At 39.9% G+C, this 22565-nt stretch overlaps 1 protein-coding gene across 1 annotated transcript in view; it reads left to right on the plus strand.

Annotated features, from left to right (window-relative positions):
* Positions 1-6732: 6732 nt before the first annotated feature.
* The window catches only part of itgbl1 (integrin, beta-like 1), a 48239-nt gene continuing 32406 nt past the window's right edge, over positions 6733-22565 (plus strand). The window contains exons 1-5 of the mRNA XM_080038213.1: positions 6733-6996; positions 10999-11201; positions 20329-20475; positions 21160-21282; positions 22254-22394. Of these exons, the coding sequence (XP_079894339.1) occupies positions 6905-6996; positions 10999-11201; positions 20329-20475; positions 21160-21282; positions 22254-22394 (706 nt within the window). The 5' untranslated portion in view covers positions 6733-6904. The remainder of the gene's footprint in view (positions 6997-10998; positions 11202-20328; positions 20476-21159; positions 21283-22253; positions 22395-22565) is intronic.

Raw genomic sequence — 22565 nt, forward strand, 5'->3', positions numbered from 1 at the left:
CAGTTACACTACGTACCCACATCTACAGTATGTTCAGAAAGACAAAAGATGCCCACCATGGCTGACATCAAGGCATATTTATGAGTGAGTGACTGATTGACTGAGGTGTTGTGGAGAAGAGGATGGGGTGGAGGTAGACCACGGGGGGGACTCACTGTGAGGCTCCTCATTGGTGCGTTCATCCCCAGGTCACAGAAGGGGTGGAAGGACCAACCAGAGAGAGAGAGAGAGAGGGAGAGAGACCACTGATGCAAGAAGGAGAATGTCCTAAAGGCCTGCAGAGTCCTGCGTCGTCAGACAGTGAATGGTATACAGGCACAAGAACAGTAAAAAGAGGTGAGACAAGTGCTGCAAGGTGCAGCTTCAGCACACAAAAACATATTTTCAGTATGTTGCTACGCAGATAGTTTTGGTTCTATTTGTCCTAATTTTGAGATATCATTATCTAAGATCTCTGCCACTGTCCACTTACATTATATGTGGTTCCCTCAGCACATTTGAAATATGTCTCTCTTGTTATGTAAAGACACTATGCAAATGTTGCTCTTGATAATCCTGGGGGACACAGCAAAAAGGGTTTTTATCTGAACCAATTCTTCAGCATAAAGCAGTTTGGATGAAAGCTGTCAAAAGTTTGATTTGCCCAGAGTAATACTCTTTGTTCCAGTAAACGAGACATTCCTGTCATAGTTATAGTCTCGCAGCACAAACCTAATTCAATTCACATTTTTAAAATACTGGGATAGAGGCAGGAATCTAAGAGAAAGAAACTTCAGCAGATACACCTAAAAACTATGTGCATGACTACATAGGAATGTGACAGACAGGCTGTATTTTCTTTTTCTCAATTTGGGTGAGCCGGTCCTTCAAGAAAAACAGCATTGAAACATAATGTCAGAAAAGAAACACTTGCTGAATAAATTAACTAAACAATAGATTCAACATTTGTTTGCTTACTTTTGAACCACACATGATCACAAACACCTGACAGATATCCATTTCCTAATATGCCCAGGGGAATCATGTCACTACATCAACAGCTCAATGCAAAGGTTTTGGACTTCATTAAAAACAGAATTGTTACATGTACAGGAGCATTGAATGAATTGAAGCAAGGTTTGTTCATCCTTGCTGATGACACATACACAAAAAACTAACTCATTTCACATGGGTCTATGACAGAAGTTCATTGCAACTTTCAATTTATCTTTAAGATTTGAAAAAATAATACTAAAGAATATAGTTTTAATAAAAAAGTGAATGAATGAGAAAATGGTCTGAAAAGGGCATTCATTGTCTTGATCAAAGTTCAACTGAATACCTGGCTTGAATGAATGACATTTTGAACAAATGTCCTGAACTTACACATCTTTTTATTTTAAATTAACATAACGGAAAACATTTTCCACCTTTTTAGAAGTCATTTTTTAATTTATTTTTAAATACTAAAGTTCGCTGCATGAGAACAAAAACACAGTTCTCTCAAGATGGCAATGCAGATCACACAATGTAATAGTATCACCTCTTGCTTCCTTTTATGCACTCTCCAAGAAAAGAAACTGTCCATCCTATAAACCCCATGTAGTTAGAAGCAATTTCCCAGCATAATTGCTACACTTAACATATGCAGAATGGAGACGTGAGGAAGAGTGAAAACAAAATTACAGGGTCTAAGTGCTATTATGTGGGAGTGTAGGTGGCAAAGACTGCAATTACTTTCCCATTTGAAGAGAGAGGACATGTTCCTCACAGGCGGGATGCGATCACTGGGCAACTTAATTGTAACTGTGAGTATGTGTTGAAGTCTGAAAACTTTTTCTTTGCTAAAGTTTTATTCTTGAAGACTGCACTCTAGCTGTGTCACATTATACAACAGACAAGTTGGATTGATGTGGGCAGCACATCTGTACTGTTCTTTTATTCTTTACCATAGCTCAGCTCATAGTGAAATTCAGGCCTAATAGAAACAGATGCAGTTTGTTAAAATGTACGGAAAAAGGAAATATTTTTCCAAGTTATCAGTGCACTCATACATCAGTCATTTAAACCTCCCTTTTCATTCCCATGTTTGATTTAATTCAGAGTTCCATTATTAATGTTATACGAACAATGGCTCATATGATTGTTAAATGAAAGTATCCACTCATTGTGACAAAAAACATTAAAAGTAATCAACCAATTCCAGTATTTTCTATCTCAAGTTTTTGAGTGTGTCTTTTGGTTTTCTGTTATGGTTCTATGGCCCACCTACTTCAGACAATAAACCTACACTGTACTTTCTACCCAGCCAGCACCAAACACAAGAAAGACAAAGTTACAAAGTAGTGGAGCATGCAGCAGCTCAAGAGCCAGATAGGTAGATATCATTCCTTCAGTGGTTGGTGGAAACCAAGACAGAGCTTTAAGGAGAGTGACACATCTCCAAATATTGCTAAATATAACCATATAATAAATAGGCAACCTGTTTATTTGCTATAAACTTTAGAAGGTGGTGTATAGGTATATCTTTGCTGTTATTCTGTTTGGTTCTTCTGGTCAGGTAGCATGCAGCGGGTTCATAAGAGTTGTGCCATTAAAGAAACTGCCTGCTGCCTCTGAAAACAACACTGATGAAAGCCCTGAGAGGAAACCAGAATGTCAAAAGTTGAGGGCCATAAAACCAAAACAATGAGCAGAAAGATACAATGCACAGAGCTGAGGGGAACGACAGAGCCAGGGGATACATTTTTCTGAAATTTTGGAGAGGGAGACACACATAACCTTAACCTTTAACACTCACAGTCATTTGACCAATTGTTTAAATACAAATATTAATTAGAGTGACATTATTACAATTAATGTATCAGTATCAATTCAAACACCTGACTATATGACTATGAGAAATAACACTAGCTGATCTTTGTCAAAACTGCTACTGTCTGTGATTTACTGTATAAGAAAGTTTGTTCATTAGCAAAAGCTGGCTTATGGAGCTGGCAATTCTGGAGAACGCTTGTTGTCAAAATCACTTTGTGTCTAAATCACTATCTCCTCAAGATCTGCAACCTGTAGGCTACTGTGTACACTTCAAAACAATGGTGTAGTTACTACACAGCCTAGGCTCTGTATACGGGTATGTAAACAAAGGTGTATGTTCACAAAGGCGGCCCACCACAGCTAACAACATACTAGTTTACAGAGTGTACTCAGTGTAGGCTGTGTATTGACACTGGATTTTCCTATAATCGCACATACAGTACAGGCAGGTAGAGGATCGTGAGGAGATATTCACTGATTTTGACAAAAGAGTGATTTTGACGACAAGTATCTCCACAATCACTGACTGCACATTGAAATATTGTTGTCAGTCGTATTAAACAAAGATTGTTTAAATCATATTAAGTTTTTGTGGGCATACACATGAAGAATGTCTTGTCAATCTTGGTGATCTTGTTAAAAGACACATGTAGCCTGAAGGTCCCACTATGGCTGACCCACTGGGGGCTAGCAGGCTTCAAGGGGTGACTGTAAAACCCTAAAATCACTTTGTTCACAGGTCCTTAAAAACACATGACAAGCTGCTGTGGCATTATGAAACATTGCACATTGTCGGTCACAGGTCACACAACTGGATTTCAATCTAGAGATGCATATCCATTCTGAGATTGGAAAACTGAGTGAATGGACAGAGCCAAGGTTACTATGGAAACGGATGAGAGCTAAGATGTTAGAATGGGGCAAAAACAAGCTAAAAACACAACAATTACGAACATGTTGGCAGGCGTGTAGGTCCTAAACGACGCTAATAATATATTTGACAACCTGACCACGTGACAATGATGGAAATACACGACTATATTTCATCAAGGCCTACTCAGAAGGATGAGAATTTCTCCACTTCCTGGAGAGCCAACAAGCTAGCGCGCAGTAGCAGCAGCAGCAGCAGCAGCAGCAGCAGCATCCTTGAAGACCAACAGCTGGACGCCCAGTTACACACACGACGGCTGGTGCAGCAGCATATCAAGAAAAACATACACTGAATCACTTACGAGAGGCGGGTTTTCCCTTATGGTGCCGTGTCTCGACACTGTCCGGTACATCAGCTTGTTTTTCCGGGTGTGTTGGGGATCGTGTGGGAGCTGTGCGGGAGCGCGCAGGCTGCAATCACATCAACAGCACCAGCCACCAGCACGTGCAGCGGAGGCGCGCAGCCGTCTCCATGGTTACAGTGGCAGGTCCTCAAGGTGCTCCATCATCACAACAGTCTCCCAAACAGGCTACTTGAGTTTGATCCTCACCTCTTTTGGCAATGTAATGATAGAATACAGAAGTGGTGGACTACCGACTCCATTTTAGAGAAGAAAAAAAAACAGCATAGGTCTGATCTGTTTTCTTTCTTTCTTTCTGCCAATTGCTGACCTGTAATATCATCATAACACATGAATAACTAGGATATTATGTTTGCTAGTTAAGCAAACGTTGTATGCATAGCCTGCCTTTGATTGAAGTTCCCATATGGCCCATTGTGATTGAGTATAGTGCTTTAAGGTCAACAGTGAGGGAACAGTTAAACTTTAAGACACTGGCTGCACGCATGACTTTAAAATGTCATTGCATCTCAATTGGTGGTGTGAAACTGTGGAATGGTATGAGCACGGAGCTAAAGCAATGTCCAAACATGATTCAGTTAAAAAAAAAATTCAAAGCAATGATTTTTAACAGGTAGGCCTACATGGATGAGGGAGAGATTTAAGACGGAAAGTATATGTAGGCTATGTGTGGATATGGATATGTGAGTTGTACAAATATGGAGATATGGACGTATGAATTGTGTGGATGCATATGGTGGATGTTTTTTTGTGTGGATGTATGTGGTGGATATTTCATTTCATTTTTCGTTTGATTTTTGTTTATCCTCGGGAGACCAATTGAGGGGTGGCCCTCATTTGCAATGGCGTCGAGTATATATGGATATATGGATTGTATAAATATAAAAAAATATATATATATAAAAAATTATTATAAAGTTATTGAGCTGTGGAAAAGGGGTAGGATCAAATAAGTTTATACTTCTTCCTACTCCTTTTCAGGCATATCAATTCAATATGGTATTTGTTTATTTTTTGTTTATTTTTATTTGTGAAATCATTTGAACATATTTTTTTATTGTATTTTCATGCTTTTCATTTTTCGTTTTTTGATATGTCTGAAATAAAATTGAATCAAAAAAACTCAGTAGATTTCCTGCAGGATGACAGGTTTGAGAGTTCCACCTCAGTCTGCCACGTGTAGCCTAGCTGTTCAAAGGCTTTCCTTCTCGTGTCCTGCTTGTATCAAACAGTTTAAATGCTGCCAGAGAACAAAAGGCACAGCCACTGTTCGCCCTTTTTCATGCTGGAAGACTTAAAAACCTAAAATGTGTGTACCTAGATAAAAGATTCAATTTGCAAAGTGATTAAATATAGGCTATAATATGCCTATGTAATATATAGCCAATTATTAGGCTACCTTTGTGCATTACTGACTCAGAATTCCCAAAACAACTTTTCAAGGTTTATTTAATTTAAAATAAAATACAACTCAATTCAAGAATGTACACTCCTATGTGCAATTACAATGCTGACACATACTAACCTAACATTGATAGCAAATTGTTTATAGGCCTACTGTTACTGTAGATCTTGTAGACAAACCTCTGCTCTGACTGTTTCTTTCTCTCTTCATCTTCATGTCATATTCCATCCATCCACCAGAGGCCATCACACTCTCCCTCCTTTCACCATCACCTGACTGCCCCACCCATCTCCACACACCTGTTCCCACTTCTCTCATCAGCCCTGCTTTCACCTGGCCTGCCCTGCCCACCTTCACACCTGCTTCTCGTTGTCTAATCAGCCCAATGCTAGATATACCACACTGATTCCTTTATTCCATGTGAATACAGCTTCAGTAAGTTTGTCTACTTAATGGAACCCATGCCTGCCTGTTGATTTACACAATCATTTTAGCAACGACATGCATTTTGCTTGGGGATGTCAACACATACATGAACACTATATCCTAGCACTTAAGGAGGGGGAGGTTGAGCCTGAGGTGGTGGAGGGAATGCATCTATTTGCACAGTAATAGGATGTTTCAGTGTGTGAGATTTCATAAATGGAACCATAACATACCACTAACAAAACCCAGTGAGACATTATTCACAAGAGCGGGCCCTTGCAACTGTCGAAACGTAACAAGATGCAGCCATCGTAAATGCTATTAATGACTGATTCTCCATTTTGACTTTTCATAGTAGGAAAAGCACAGGTGTTTCTAATAACACTAACAATGCTTATTTTCCATTGAAGTGTCCATGGCATTGTGACACTGAGCCAGCATGCACAATACTGAGGAGCATGCTAAATAGGCTTCATTTTTATCATTCACATATGTGCTTTTTCCTACTGTGACATGCCAAAATGCCTTGTGAGACTATAAGAGGCAGGGACAGTTTACTATTTATTTATACCAACATTGAAGATAATAGAAACAACGACATAGAGATCATCTGGAAAAGGAATCGAAAAAAGTGTAACTTAAAAAAAAAATAACTGTCTGCTTCTAATTACATCTCAAACTGGTGACTTAACTTTTTTCATTTTCTGGCAGTTTTCCCCACTCCAGCTCCTGCCCAGGACTGCGTCTGAGAGTCAAGACTAATCAAAGGCACTTGTACGGAGAGAGGACTAGGCTATTGGCCTCTGAAGAGACTGAGCCAGTTTCAGGCCAGCCTGCTGCTGCTCTTTCTCTCCTTCTCTTCTTTCGTTTTCCCCCCTCTCACTCACTCACTCACTCACTCTTCCTGTCCTGTCTGTTTAAGGAGAGGAAGACGGGGGAAATTCCTTCAAGCTACTTTACTTGAGGTTACTGTTGGGATTTAAACATGCACACTGAGGCTTTGGTACAGTCCATGTTAGTGCCGTTGTTTCTCATTCTGCTCTCCACCGTGGAGGACACTTTGTTACAATCGCTGAGGTGAGTTTCTTCAAAGCCTTTTTTTCTTCTTCTATCGTTTATTTTGGAGTTGGTCTAGAGAGCAAGAAGGAAGAGGGGAGGTGCAGAGTTTTGCTGACAAAGACAACACTTGGATAGAACACTGTGTGAAAGTTTCGGGATTGCCGATACTTATAGTTTGGACTCTTGAGTTGTTTGGTGCAGTTTATCGGTGCAGCTGTTTCACTTGCCAAAAATCCTGCATGCCAACAAGTCATGGTGGGAAAAGTCTGCTTCTCTGTTTTCATTATTTTACGCTGCACAGAACTTTTTAAAACTTCAACGTTCATTCATTTTCATGGTGACACCTCAGCTGGCATGCATTAACATAAGTGTTATGACAGACCGGAGTGAGGATTACTTAATATGAAGCATTTTAGTAAGCAATCAGTTGTACCGGTAGCCAAAAACCAAATGAAAATAAAGGGAAAAGTCCCAAAACCTTCCTGCAAAATGAAATGCAATCAATAATCCATATATATATAATTTAAACCCCCAATGCTGTTGCTGTTAAACCCTTACAAATATTTGATTGGAATCATGTGTGTAAATGGAAAGAATTACATGAAGAATGTCACTAAAATTGTTGAAAATATGAATGTGAAATATTGATGTATGTTTACTCTGGCCTTTTACAGGAAAGCCTCAGTCAGCAGAACTGTAAATGTTGCCATCTGATTCACACTTACCTCAGCTGCACAGGGGGTGTATACTTCAAGCAGGTGCACCGTGCCTGTGCAGTGATTATACTGTGTGTGTCATAGCGTACAGGAGGTCATAGCATTTATTGGACACCAGTGGCAAACCCACTTACCCTTTACCTCAGAAAGCAACAGTTCCTGATAATAAGAGCTGAATAACTTTGCAGATTTTAACCATATGCCAATACCTTGTTTGATTACCAGGCATAACATAACTAGAAAGTGTCAAGAAAAGAGTAGTTAAACACACAAAAATGAAGCTTATGTTTTTAAATGTCCAAGAACAGGGGCACTAAAGGCTTGGCCACTGATGGAGTGCTATGCCTTTTTCCATGTATGTACAATGCTCAATCAAATGAGCATCCAAAACATCAACTTCCTACAGAGGCAGTAGGAAGTGCTCCAGCTGTACTAACATTAAAAGTACCCTAAAACTAGTGTAAAAAATGTACCTTTATTTATTTCCACATATGGCTTGGCTCCCCTTATGGACCATTTAATTTGGGGAACAAATCGAGCCCCCTTGAACAGCACCAGGCGGTGCAATGATGCAGGCATTGAAGTTGCAGTCAAAATGACAGGTCACATGATCCACCTGGGACCAGAGAGATTTGTACCCATGCACAGCCACAGAAAAGCTGAGAAACAATCAACGCATACTTTATTTTGCTTGTATAGTTAAAACAAACAAATGATCTTGACGTTCTTGAAGTCATTCAAATGTTGCACACCTAAGCAAAGGCACCGTTACATTAAAGGTGGCATAGATTGCATTATTACAACAATTCCTTAATACTATGAAGGATGTCTTCATTGACTTACTTCAATCAGAAACTTCTCACAATGCATTTTGAGCACAAAATAGACTGTTAAGCTGTTTCGTGTTAAACTTGTTTATATCTTCCTTTTATGTTTTCTGGCTTAGGAACACAGATCCCTGACCAGTTTTGTCCTGTCCTGCTTTTAAACAAGCATGCATGTTGGCGGTTAGATGGTCATTAGCTTTTGACGCTTCTGTTTTTTATTGGTTTTGTCTGTTCTTTTGTTGTTGTACCCCAGTTCTACGTCAGTCCTCTACAGTGCGACCATAACATCAAGAACTTCTGCTATGTTCATTCTCACGGAGCCAGTGTTCTGTACAGCATGCCCGAGAACACGCAAGGCAGACACAAACTATGCAATGGTTTTTCTTTGTACTTTCTTTCCCAAGCAACAGATGGGAACAATGCATTGAGCTGCACTGTCCTAGATGTAAAGCACAGCAACAAGATAGAAAGGCTTCTTTGATAAAAAAATAAAAAAAACGTTAGCCCAACATGCAGGAAGGACTGACAGGCGCACAGTTGGGCACCTTTGCCTCACCCCCTGTGGGGAGCATTTTGAGACCAGATGATGAAATACAAATGTCTTGCTGAGGTCACATATTATGCTAAATGCACTTTTTAAATGTGTTCTAACATATCCATGGGTCCACAGTGTGTCTAGAGACTGCCAAAATATTTAAAAAAATAACACTCTCCTTTTCTCACAATCCCCCTTTCTGAAAACACCACCCCTCCCCCACCCAATATACTCCAGTCAGAATTTTCCCCTTTTCTGACCTCACAAACTGGAAAGCCAGAAGCTTCCACTGTGCAGCCCACACCCCTATTTCTTATTGGTCCACGGCCCTGACAGACAGAGGGCGAGGCGTATCTGGCTTCGCTTCCGGACAGGGGGCGGGGGCAGCGCAAAGATTGTATATTTACGAGGGGAGCTGCAGCTCTTTTTAAAAAATAGGCCATTGTGAGATTAGCTGAACTTCAGCATAGTACAATAAATTATCTGAAAGTTTTTTTCAGCAAACAATTAAAGAAAAACGTATTAGTGACCACTAAGACCATATAATATGGTGTATAATAGTACCGAAAAGTGTATAATATGGGAGCTCACATGCCCAGATTCTGCTCTACGGTTTTATGGTGCAGCCATTACATACAATCTGGTGGCAACTGGGATCTACCAATATGCTTGATGCAAATGGCATAGGAAGATTGCCAGTCACGCGTCTCTTCAGTTAAAGGTGCAGAACACAGCCATTTAAATTCAGTTGAAATTGATACCAACACAGTACATTTATTTTCTGAAGCTGTCAGCATTGGCAGAAAAGAAAAATAAAATGTTGTCAGCTAAAAGCAACGGAGTGTCTATGATTCTATTGTGAAGAAAGGGGGAACACCACAGTCCCTGCATCAAGGTTGTGGCAGTTAATAAGACAGTGAAGCATTACATTGGAAGATCCCATTGATTGATTCCATGCCATCTTCTGGATTTCCTTATTGTCTCATGGATTGACAAGTCCAATGCTGCAGAAAAATACAGAAGGGATATTTCTGCAACCACTGCCTATATAGCGTCTATGTAGTCTGCCATTGTGTTTGAGTTTACAAATCCTGTGAGTAAATGAGGAAGTGGTGCCGGACACTTGATTTCCAGATAGATTAAATATTCAGGGCGCTGCTTGACAGAGGAATTGAAGCCTACAAATGCTATTGGTGGGTGATGCCTGTGTGAAATGGAACATGTATAATCTCCAAGCGACACACACTCTGCATTTCATTTTAATGGGAGTCAGGAACACTTGATCTGTTGATTATTTGAAATGTGTCTACTCTTTCCACACTGGGTTGGGCGGAAATAGAAAAAGAATGTCAGACAGCATCCAAATAAAACAAATCTCACACTGAGCACGGACTCAAAACAGCTGCTGGAGTAACGCTCAATGAAATGTGAAGCTGTTTCTGAGCTGTTTGATTTCTCAAATATATTCTACCTAATTTTACCTTCATAGTCAGTTTTGTACTTCCAAGGTTGTTCTTGATATAGACTCAAACAGGCTGCTCTCAGATGGTAAAATTGTCCCATTTTCATCCTCCATGATATTACAGTAAAATACTGACTAAAAGGAAAGTTTAAATTATTTTCTTTGCTTTGCTCAAATCTATAAGTGAATGACAGATGACAGAAGTGTACAAACGATAAAAAAAATGAGCATCTTAAATGTGTTTATTGAAACTAAATTTACAAAATTGTATATACCAAATGTCTTTGTATCACCCTTTTTCATATCTGATACTTAAAACGTCTCGAAGCAATTCTGGCTCAGATGTGGTGGCCTACTTTGTATTTTAATAGGACACAGGTGGCAGCCCACTTGACCCTTGACCTCAGACGTTTTTTGTTTTTTTTCCAAAGCTTTTCCATTCACAGCTGACCTCCTTTCTTCTTTCTTTTTGTTTACCAGCCAGGTGGGCGGTGTGTGCAAGCTGCCCTCAGAGTCGTCCCTGCGCCGCTGCCGGACGCCTGATGGCAAAATCTGCAGTGGGAGGGGCAAGTGTGACTGCGGCGTCTGCGTCTGCGAGGCCACAAACCCGGGCAAGTTCTACGGTCCACGCTGCGAGTGCCACGACTGGGTCTGTGCTACATATAATGGGAAAACTTGCAACGGTGGGTTACAATGATATACAGTATGTATATTGACAGGGATGGACAAAATACTTAAGTCAAAGTATAGATACTTGTGGTCAAATATTACTCGACTACAAGTGAAAGTTGCTAGGCTACATTTCTACTCAAGTAAAAAGAGTATTTGCTTTTTTTTAAATACTTTAAGTATCGGAAAGTAAAAAGTGTAAATGTTTGCTATTTATAAGCAACGGCTTTACCTAGGACTCTTAGCCTGAAAGTAACGATTAACGACAAGATTCCAAGGAATGTAGTGGAGTCAAAAGTATCATTTTTGTCTTTGAGATGTAGTAGAAAGAAAGTCATACGTTTCCAAAAAAAATTCAACATATACAGTAGATACTCAAAACCTTTACTTAAGTTCAGTACTCAAGTAAATTGACTTTACTACTGTCCACCACTGTGTATTGACATATAACATAACCAGATAGGTTACTGTTATAGCCAGGAGTCAAATATGTCCTTACCCTGGTCAGTGTTCTTTTTTCGTCATATTTTCTTAAGAGGCTTTATACTGTCAAATTTCCATGACTCAGAAGGCATTCACATCAGGCACATGGCTCCACATATTTTACTACTTTGGTTTGGTTGTTAGCGGTGGTTCAGTAAGTGATGCAGCAGAACTCCTCACTCTGAGCTTGCATCAGAGGAGTTTTGGCTACGAGTGTTTAGCATCTGTTGTTTCGGCCAGGTGCAAGGAGAAACACAGAGCTTTAGGGTGCAATCCAGGAACCTATTATATTTGTTTGGTATTTTAATATCCTGTTCGTTTGAAATGGGTTCAAATGAAGAAAAACGTGTATTTCACAGACTTCGAGTGGATTCAGTTCACCTGTATTTCTCTCTTCATTGCCAAATCAAAGTGAAGCGGCAAAAGCATTGTGTCTTTGAGAGCCCACCTCTTGGCAGCACTTCAAAGTGCTTTTCATTGCTCATAGACAGCTGCTGGGTTCACATACAGTTAGCAGGGCATTAGCTTTAGTTGGGAGGCACAGCTTTGAACTTAGCCTGTTGCCTGATTTAACAAGTTCTCAGAGATAACACTTAAGTGCATTCATATACTCAAGAACAGGTCGCTTTGTGAGACGCTCTCAAGATGAAAGCAGTACATTCCAGTGAAAGGCTTTTTCTATTGAAGAATGAGGAGCCTGGTTGGTTAGCTCTTTCACTTCATTTCACAAAGCTTATTGAAAATGCTGGACGTCATCAGATACGCTAATAAATCATCAAAAGGAAAAAGGTGTTAGGATTTGCCCAACACTTTACAATAAGGGTGAATTATTCAACTGATAATAAGTTAATGCTATTAACGGTTAGTTAAAGCTTGTTAACTATTTCCTTACTGTTGATGTTTAGTTATTAGCGGTTAGTGAATGGTTGGTTAACCTTGAACTATGCTTCGTTAGCTAATGCGTAGTTAAGCATCTACTAAGCATAACTGGTAGTTAATGCTGAGGTAATTCTAATTAAGCATTAACTAAGCAGTTATTAACTGTTAGTTGATGCATATTATGAGTTAACCAAACATTAATTGACAGTTAATTAATATACCCTTATTGTTAAGTGTTACAACTTATAAAACGACTACACATCTAAATCAACACCTAAAAGTTTCAGTTTGGATTTCCTGAACGTTAAGAGAAAGGGTGGTCCCCTCCACGTTGCTGTAAGGTGAAAGAATCCCTATCTGTGTGTGTGGTGCACCCTGTAGGCACTGGGGTATGAGTGCCAGCGTGTAATGGAGATATGTGTGCACCAGAACAGGTCCAATGGAGGTGTGTGTGTGCGAGCGTGCACGTGAAGGTAGGAGTGATTTATTTGGGCAGACAAGTTGGCTGCTGAGAAGAGCTCATTATGGTTCAACAGTCTGGAGGGAGAAGGCCAGGTCTTCAGTCTGATAATGGGGTTTCACTCACTGCTACACAGACTGCAAATGGAACCTAGATGTAGAGGGATGGCTTTTCACACCCAGACACACACTGTACACTCACACACAGGATCATACGCTCACACATGCACACTCAACAAGTATGCACAATCAGCGACTTGCTCCAGCAATCATATGCCCGTGATAATATAGGGCCCAGCAATTATATCCATACTGAGAAGGAATACCCCGCACCCCTACACACATTCACACACACACACAGACACACACAGACACACACACAGCCCCCGGTTGCTCAATAGCCCATGCAGCGTGCATGGTCTGCTGTCTGAGACCGGCAGCCAATTTCTTTCCCTGTGGCTTCCTTATCGCTCTCACAACTGCCCACTGATAAGATCCAATAGATTGTTTTCTCCTCAGGGATAAACTGTGTGTTTTTCCTTTCCAAAAAAGATTTACTGGCATGGAGATGGTCTTTTAGCACGGATGGCATCCATGAGGTTTGATACTATATTACTCTTGTAGCAATAATAAATAAGTTCCTTTTATTTATTTTTCATGAAAACGTTGTAGGGTGGCAAAGTGTATATTACTGTTACAGCACAGTAAGATTGCCCTCGAGATCCTGCTCCCTTTTGTTCGGATTTTGCATTTTGCATTATGCAAGTCAACTGAACTGGAACCGCTACAATTCTATACTTTGCATCTGTAAATGCATACAGTAAACTGCCCTGGGTGTTCTTTCCCAATGCATGCTGGGATGGAGGCATTATAGAAGAATAGAGTACTTCATATAGGGAAATGTCCTTGTTCCTCTTTAGGAATGAATAGAGGAGAATGAAAAGTCTCATTGTCATTTGATTCTGAGAAAAACAAGTCGATCATGTTCTTTTCACATGCATTACAATAGTTTTTTTTCTCTAATAGTAACTGGCATGTCCCATTGTGTGAAGCCATACATAGAGTATGTTGTTGGGAAAATTACCATTACAACTGATTGTAAACCTATATTAGAAATGATTTAGAAGGCCACTGTGTTTTTTATGTTATGAAATCAGATCTTCAAGTGGGAGTTATACTTTTTAACACCAGCAACTTATCCTCCCAGTGCTATTGCACATTATTTGTATTATGGAATGTCAATGAAAAAGCCGAACAATACATGAATTCCATTACAATATAATGTAACCTATTTGTGAAGGGCCTTACTAAACCTAGAACACCACTGGAGCTTTAGTTCCAGTGGTGTTGGTGTTGAATTTCTGGGATTCACACACAGGAAACACTGATGCCGACCCTCACATGTTGTTCCTCCCTCTGGTGCGGCCCATAGTGTAGCGGAGCAATGTGGATGATGACCCGGGCCAACATCTGTTCACCAACTGTGCAAAGCCTTTATATTTTGACTGTTTAAATGTTCTGCCCTGTCCCTTTTTAAAAAAAAACAAAAAACTGCAGTACATGAGAAACATAAACCCTCCGATTATTTCTGACGTGTTCAAATAGAGCCCATTAAAATCCAGCCTTCACGTTTATTTTAGCTTTATGTAATTGCTGTAATAACTTCCCCCTTGTCATAGGTGAGAGTCAACGTGGCAAGCTTTCCATTCTCTCTTTCAAACATCCTTTCCTCTTTTTCCCCTCATTGAAGAGCCACGTGAAATCTCTCTCTCTCTCTCTCTCTCTCTCTCTCTCTCTCTCTCTCTCTCTCTCTCTCTCTCTCTCTCTCTCTCTCTCTCTCTCTCTCTCTCTCCCTGTCTGTGCTGAACCTGTGCTGCATTTTCAGAAAGGCTGCTCTTATGTGTATGATTTATGGTCAGCCTAAATCGCACACATAATGCTAGCCTGCAGAGCACAAAACACACATGTAATTACAAGACATGTTAGTATACCATTATAAAATACAATATTGAGCACTGAATTAAGACTGAACCCTTCAGGGAGCAATCTTCTTTGAATTCAGCCTCATTGGAACATAATGATTAATACATGTCATTTTTTCTTTATCAAAGATTCACTTCCTGTATTAGCACATGAAACACACACACACACTTATGTGTTTTGAGGCACAGGACCAAGTATGTCTGCAAACCAGAGCAATCTGTAACTTTATGAATCTGGCAGACTTTAATCAAATGTGTGTCCTTCTCGCCCGATCTCAAAGGATGCAGTTGAAATAGAGAGGCATGAACACCAGCGAGAAAGCCTTTTTTTTTAGAGGATGATTGTTTAGGGGGTTCTGTAAAAACACAGTTTAGCTTCTCCCAGTGAGGCAATGAGTTTTCAGAGTCTCTGTTCTTTTCCTAGCTCGGCCCCAAGCTTCTGTGCCCCCCTGCCAGGGCCACAGTAAAGAGCAACCCACCCAAGGGGATATGTAATTACGTCAAGAGAACATAAGAAGTCGGTTTGCCCAGTGTTGTTCCAAAATCAAACTCCTTCAAATGCACTTTCCATCAGAATAACATCAATTGTTGCCTCTAAAATGGACACATTGGCACATGAAGCAATCATTAGAGAACAGCTGACTAATAGCACTCAAAGGTTCAATACATCATCTTTTGTTGATTTCCCAGAGAGAAGGAAAATAACATAAAATACGGGACCCGCAGTGGAATGCAGTCCTCGAGCCATTACAGCCCATTAAACTGTTCATTTCTGTATCTTTTTCCAGTACATATTTTGATGTGCTCGCACTTAGATATTCTGAGCTTTTTGCTGGGCTGTGTGCCTGTGTGGTGAGTCACCTAATGATTCCAGCATGAGCTGTGAGGAGGAAAAAGCCACTCGAGTCCTTCCAAGTTAGAGTAGAAAAAAAGGGCGATTTTGATTTGATTGGGAACCCTTACGGCTGAGATTTCAGCAAAGTCTTGGTGCTGTATAGGAACAAGTGTTTCTGCATTTCTATAATCATGCCTAGAGAATGTTTATAAAAGGAAATCTTAAGAGGTTTTTTACAAAAGTATATGGTGAGGTCACAAATGGAAAAGTTGGGTATTGTGAAGAAACCGGAAGGATGAGAAGTAGGAGTTGTTGGTTTTGAAGGCAGTGCCCACACAGAGAATGAGTTATTACCAAAGACAGGTGTCTCATAGATCTTTCCGACAGAACACGGGCTGACATCGACATGCCCGCAGTTTCACGCTCTGCAACCCACAGGGAGAGGAGAGCGAGGAGGAATAATTACTCGACGAAATGAGTATCATGTTACGGAGAACGTGATCAAACAAAATAAGTGGGGGAAATGTCATTCGGAGACAGAAAAAAAAATCAAGTACAGGTAATAAATGGCGCTGTAAGGATCTCCCCTTTCATGCAGGACGGCAACTACTCTGTCCGACCTTATCGTTTAGTTTAGTTTAGTTTAGTTTTATTTGTGCAAATAAACAAGATTAAAAAATGGCAAGAAGATGCGCATAGACATACATAAATGCACGGGTGGGACAAAAGAAACCCCGAAGGGCTTATGAAGGATGTCCACCTGACATTAAAATACAATAAAGAAATGAAGTAAAAAAAAAAGAAAAAGAAAAAAAAGAAAAGACAAACAAAAATAAAAGACAAACAAAAATTAAATTAAAGAGATAAAACTACAAAGTCATGTTACAAAAATGAAAATACATCTAAGTACATGTAAAAAAGCAATGTAAAGATGTAACTAACAAGCAAAAAGACAATATAACATACATTCAGTTTAACACATTATTGTAAGCTTTTAAAATTAGGTACATTTTAAGATGTTTTTTGAAAGTAACTAAAGATGAGTGTTTACGTAGAGTAACAGGAAAACTGTTCCAAATGACTGGACCTCTATCCCTAATTGAAAACTGTCCAAGATTTGTTCTGTAAAACTGACGGTGAAGGAGATCTACAGATCTGGTCTGATGACTATGGATCTGTGACCTGGTTATAAAAAAACTGTTAAAAGAAGAAGGAAGTAAATTATTGAGAAACTGGAAAAAAAAGTGCCGATCTGAAGAGTATTCACATCATATATGCTTAACAACTTCAGACTTAGAAATAACGGAGCACTATGAGCGTCCCAACTGGAGTTGGTTACAGTTCTAACAAATTTTTTCTGTAACATAAAAATCGAATCTAGACTGGTTTTGTATGTGCTTTCCCATACTATATTGCCATAGGATATAAAGGGGTAAATAAGGCAGTAATATAAATCCATACAAATTTTTCTTGACAGCACGGGTCTTACTCGTCGTATAACCCCAATGTTTCTCGCTAATTTATTGGACACCTGTGACGTGTGTTTTTCCAATTGTGCTTATTGTCAATAAAAACCCCTAAGAACTTTACATTGGAAACATTTTCGAGTGCATTGTTCGCCATAAAAATTGGCTGGATATGATCAGATAGAATAATATTTTTAGGCTTAAATATCATATAAGCACACTTCTCTACATTAAGGGATAATTTGTTAAATTTGAACCAGTTATCCAACCGATCAAGTACGCTATTCATTCGATCAATCAACTTGTGTTCATCTTTATCGGTAATGAAAATATTTGTGTCATCGGCATACAAAATAAAAAGAGCTTCTTCAGATATTAAATGCAAATCATTTATGTAAATAAGGAATAAAAGAGGTCCAAGTATGGAACCTTGAGGAACTCCACACTGGTGGGGAGACACTGCTTCACTAATTTCATTTTGAGATCATCATAACCAGCACTTGTTGACTTTAGACTTGATACAATATCCTATGGTCTTTTATTCCTGCCCTAAAAGCACACTTTACTCTATTTTTACACACAATCCATGACCAGGATATCAAGTAGGCCTATGAGAGTAATGGCCTAAATGTTGATTTAGCAATTTAGTGGTTGCGGTTCCAGTGTCGTGCCAAACATAGTGTGTGTCTGTGTGTGTGTGCAGACGAGGTGAACCTAGCCATAGGCAAACGTAGGCAATTGCCTTGGTTTCCGGACTACAATGGGCCCCATAATCAATACAATTATTTTAAATATGTTTTGACTGTTCATTCATTATCTCGTAATTACGAGATACTTATCTCGTAATTACGAGAGTGTGCTAACGGCTACATTAGCTGTGAAACTTTTTTTTATTAGGTGAATGCTCAGCGCCACCGTATAAATGAGCTCGGTCTCGGGGAGTTTTTCAGATGTGTAAGTCTTGCACATAATCGAGACTGCAACGAATCTCAGAATATAGCCCCAAGCCTCAAATCTAAGTGATACAAGTGTTTTCTGTTCACAGAGAGGAAATTGCTTTTGGTGGGCATACAGTATATCTTACCAGTAATCACTCAAAATTTACGAATTATTATGTTCCATATACAAACCTGTTTCCTTGTCTATCTCATTCTCAGTATTACACTTTGTTTATCATTAAACAGGAACAAGTGAAATGCTAATCCTGCAATTAGCTTGCTGCATGAGTCAACATCCTCTCCTCATTAGCAGTCAATCGTGGTAGCGCTAGATCACTTGTTATTGCTGCTATTGATGGTGGCACAGATCCATCCACATTGTAAGTATCTGGATATTGGTTATACCCTGATTGGCAAGGTGCATGTGTCCGTTAGTGGAGCGTAGGCAGGACCCTGACACCCCAAAGGCACAGAGAATTACTGCTCAGGAAGCGCCAGGAAACATAAACTGTCGACAAACATGGCACCTTCCCACACACACTTTCGCCTAGCAGACGGAGAGGGGCCTTTTTTGTACGTCAGCGTGACTGCCAAGTGAAAATTGATGGGGGCTTGGTGGGTGGCTGAATTAAGACGGATACTTTAATCTGATTTTGTTTTTATGGCTGTTGTGTGGGAGTTCCCACCTGCAAAACTAAATGATAAATCCAAAAAGAAATGTTCACACTTATAATCTTACTTAGGTCATGTCGACGAGTATGTAGTGTGTGTATAGGCGATCAAATAACTACAACACACGGAATTAGTAACGGTAAAATGGCTGTGTTCTACAGTATATTTTTCTTTTGACGACAATTCAATAATCATTATTTACAGGAAAAAACAAGTGTGGTTTTAATGTGTATGAATGTATGTGTGCAGCATGAATGTTTTTGCACTTTAATGAGCCAATAATTTGACAGTCTCAGCACCCAGGGGTTTGCATAAGTCTGTCTGGCTAATGAAAACACAGCTAGTCAGACAGTCAATAAGATTATTTCTGACTTATATTTGGCGACATTGCGAATACATTTAATACGATGTTAAACTAATTTCTATTCTTTTTAAATAACTTAAAATGAACTTGTACAGATGAGCTGTGCTTACTGTAACAGTATGATTTATAATGTCACTAGCATTGTCTCAAGACAACCAGCAGAAAGTTCAGAATCTCTCCATTTTTTTTTACAGTTTTGACAGTTATACAGTATAGAAGATGGATGTTTCTTCAAACTAATCATATTTTCCGTATTGTCTCCGTTGCACAGCCTTCTTGGAAGTGCATTTTCCATAATCTTTTTTTCCTTGAACCTGTCCCCATGTGTCCCCTTGAGACGTATCAATAATGAGGAGAGACAGGGGACCTGCCTGCTGTTAATGACTGATGGATAGCCCTTCGAAAGGACACCACATTTACATGACGAGCGATCATCAGGAGAATGATTGAATGCGACATACAAGGCCCCTTTGCAACGGGATCAACATTCATAATAACTTGTCAACAGCCATCATTTGCATCACACGATTCTTCCTGTTTTTCATAATGCTCGCTACGGCCATCACAATGATGAAAAAATAGTGAAGCCAAATACTGCCTGTGTAAGTGCTCTGACCAGTGAACGAGGAAATGCTCTCACTGAGTGATTGATGGCCAAAGATTGTAGATCATCCTGTCATCCTGTATTTTGTTCTAAACGGTTGTAATGCAAATAAGACTTTCAGAATGTATTAGACACGAGGCACTGCCTTCCTGCCTGCTTAGGAGTAGCTTTATGCATCTCATGGGGGAATTCATGATATTTCAAATCCACTGACACCGAGTCACCTGGGAGTACAACGGGTCTGTTACAATAATTCAGAGTCGACGAGGGAGTCAAATGAAATCCTATGACCTTAATATTCCTGTACTCTCTTGGTAATGCAAAGCCATCATATCCGTCGAGGAGGACACTTATATGCGACCTTGAGTTTATCAGGCCATTGGAAGCACTGGCAACAGGCTTTTCTCAGCACTGATAAACAGCATGTGGTGTGTTGTGTTGTGTTGTGACTCCCTTCAGACCGCGGCTACTGTGACTGTGGGATGTGTGAGTGTGACGAGGGCTGGTCCGGAGATGCCTGCCAGTTCCAGGAGGAGTGCAATCTAGCAAAGAAGAAGAGCAAAGAGCTGTGCAAAAACCCACAGGGGGTGATCTGCTCCAACAGAGGTACTGAGGCCACACACACACACACACACACACACACACACACACACACACACACACACACGAGACAGTCTTACGTATAACAAAACAATTATTAACAACTAAATGCCTTCAATAAACCCCTTTGAAGTCACATTATTGTTAAGTAAGTATTGACAATTTAGTGTGTGTGTGTGTGTGTGTGTGTGTGTGTGTGTGTGTGTGTGTGAAAGCATGTAGTGTTCAGTGCTGTAGGCTAGTCCTAGGTTGCCTGTTTGATCAAATAGAAATGCAAATGTTCACCACATGTAGATGTCCATCTTCTGTCCTTATAGCAAAACATGTGGAAAGATCAAGGACACACACACACACACACACACACACACACACACACACACACACACACACACACACACACACACACACACACACACACACACACACACACACACACCTCACAACATCACACTCACTAGTGATGCACCCGTCTAGATCTGAGATCTGTTGCCACACGATCCACAGATGATGCCTCCAGTGCACATCTGCAAACCAGCTGGGGCCTTGGTTTGAAAGGGAAATGCTTCAAAAAAATGTACAAGTCTTCCCACCCACTCTCAGCAACACACTGTTAACATACACCCATAAATGAACACAAACCTTCCCAACAAAAAAACATTAACCTGTGTCTAAATCTTGTATATTTAATAGGAACCTGTCACTGTGGTAGCTGCATGTGTGACAAGAAAGACAACAGGGTCCTGGTGACGGGACGTTACTGTGAGTGTGACGACAGCGAATGTCTGGACGAGGAAACCGGAGAGGTGTGTGGAGGTATGCACTGCAGCCCTTTATCTCACCCCCTCACACTCTCCCTCCAGGGCCCCTTAGCTTAATATGTGGTTATTAGAGGACTGACCATCCTTGTCACTCTGTCTTGAGCTGACTTTCTTCTTTTACACCTTGTGTTTGCAGCTGACATTCCAACCGGAGTATTTTTGTCTTTTTGAATGACTATTACGACTTGTTGCCACAATTGACTCATTTTCTGTCCTATTGGGAGGTAAAGAACACTGATGTCAGTTGACCATCTGATGTTCGCTTTTAACCAAACAGCAATTGTCTGATCAAAGCTTAACAGACCGGCGATGCAGCAGGCCCATGAGTAATGAATGACTGGCTTGTGATTAGAATAGAAACCTTATATACTGAATGCTGAAAAGAAAAAAGCTTGACTGGCATAGCAACAGTGACAACAGAGGGTCTGACATAGGGAAATGGTCTGACTTTTCAATTCTACATAAGAAAACACATCAGCCTCATGTGTCCATTGGGGTTAATAAGTTAAATGTCATTCAAACTGCTGTGTCTCGCTTATTGGATTTGACGCCATTATAGCCCTCTTTGGATTGTTCCTGTGCCTTCTAGTCAATAATAATTATCCGTTCATGAGTTCAGTTTAAAAAAACACGTAATGGCGTTTGCCTAACAGTTCTTTGTTAGAAACACAGGTACTTGTCCAGCAACTCTCAAATACTGAGAGTTAAGAGCATTTTTTTTTCAATGTGTTTTTTTATTTTTGACAACATTTTGATTAAAGAAAATTTGTTTATTAAATAAAAGAGTACATCTTTTCGGATTGGTTTGACAAAATATAACCTATAGTCAGAATTTGTAGTAGCCTTATTATACAGTCCTAAAACCTTGACTAAACGATAAGGAGGAGTTGATGTATAGGTATCTGTTTAGTTCATAACACTGACAGAGGTGAACTAACCGGTTGTTGCATTCCGATCTGCTTCCAGGTCATGGCCAGTGTTACTGTGGAAACTGCTACTGTGCTGCTGGTTGGCATGGAGACAAATGTGAATTCCAGTGTGACATCAGCCCATGGGAGAGCAAGCGGAGATGCACATCTCCAGATGGCAAAATCTGCAGCAACAGAGGTCTGTTTAAACCGCTTCTAAGCCATTACACAGGACACATATAGCCCATTTGTAATTGTTATTTAATTAGTATTGATTAAAATAGTATAGAATGTTTTAAATCTGATAATGTCATTATTTATTCATTCAATCTGTAGCCTATTAATAAAACATATATAAAAATATTCAAAA

This window comes from Ammodytes marinus (genome assembly GCF_949987685.1).
Source record: "Ammodytes marinus genome assembly, chromosome: 12".
NCBI classification, from domain to species: domain Eukaryota; kingdom Metazoa; phylum Chordata; class Actinopteri; order Uranoscopiformes; family Ammodytidae; genus Ammodytes; species Ammodytes marinus.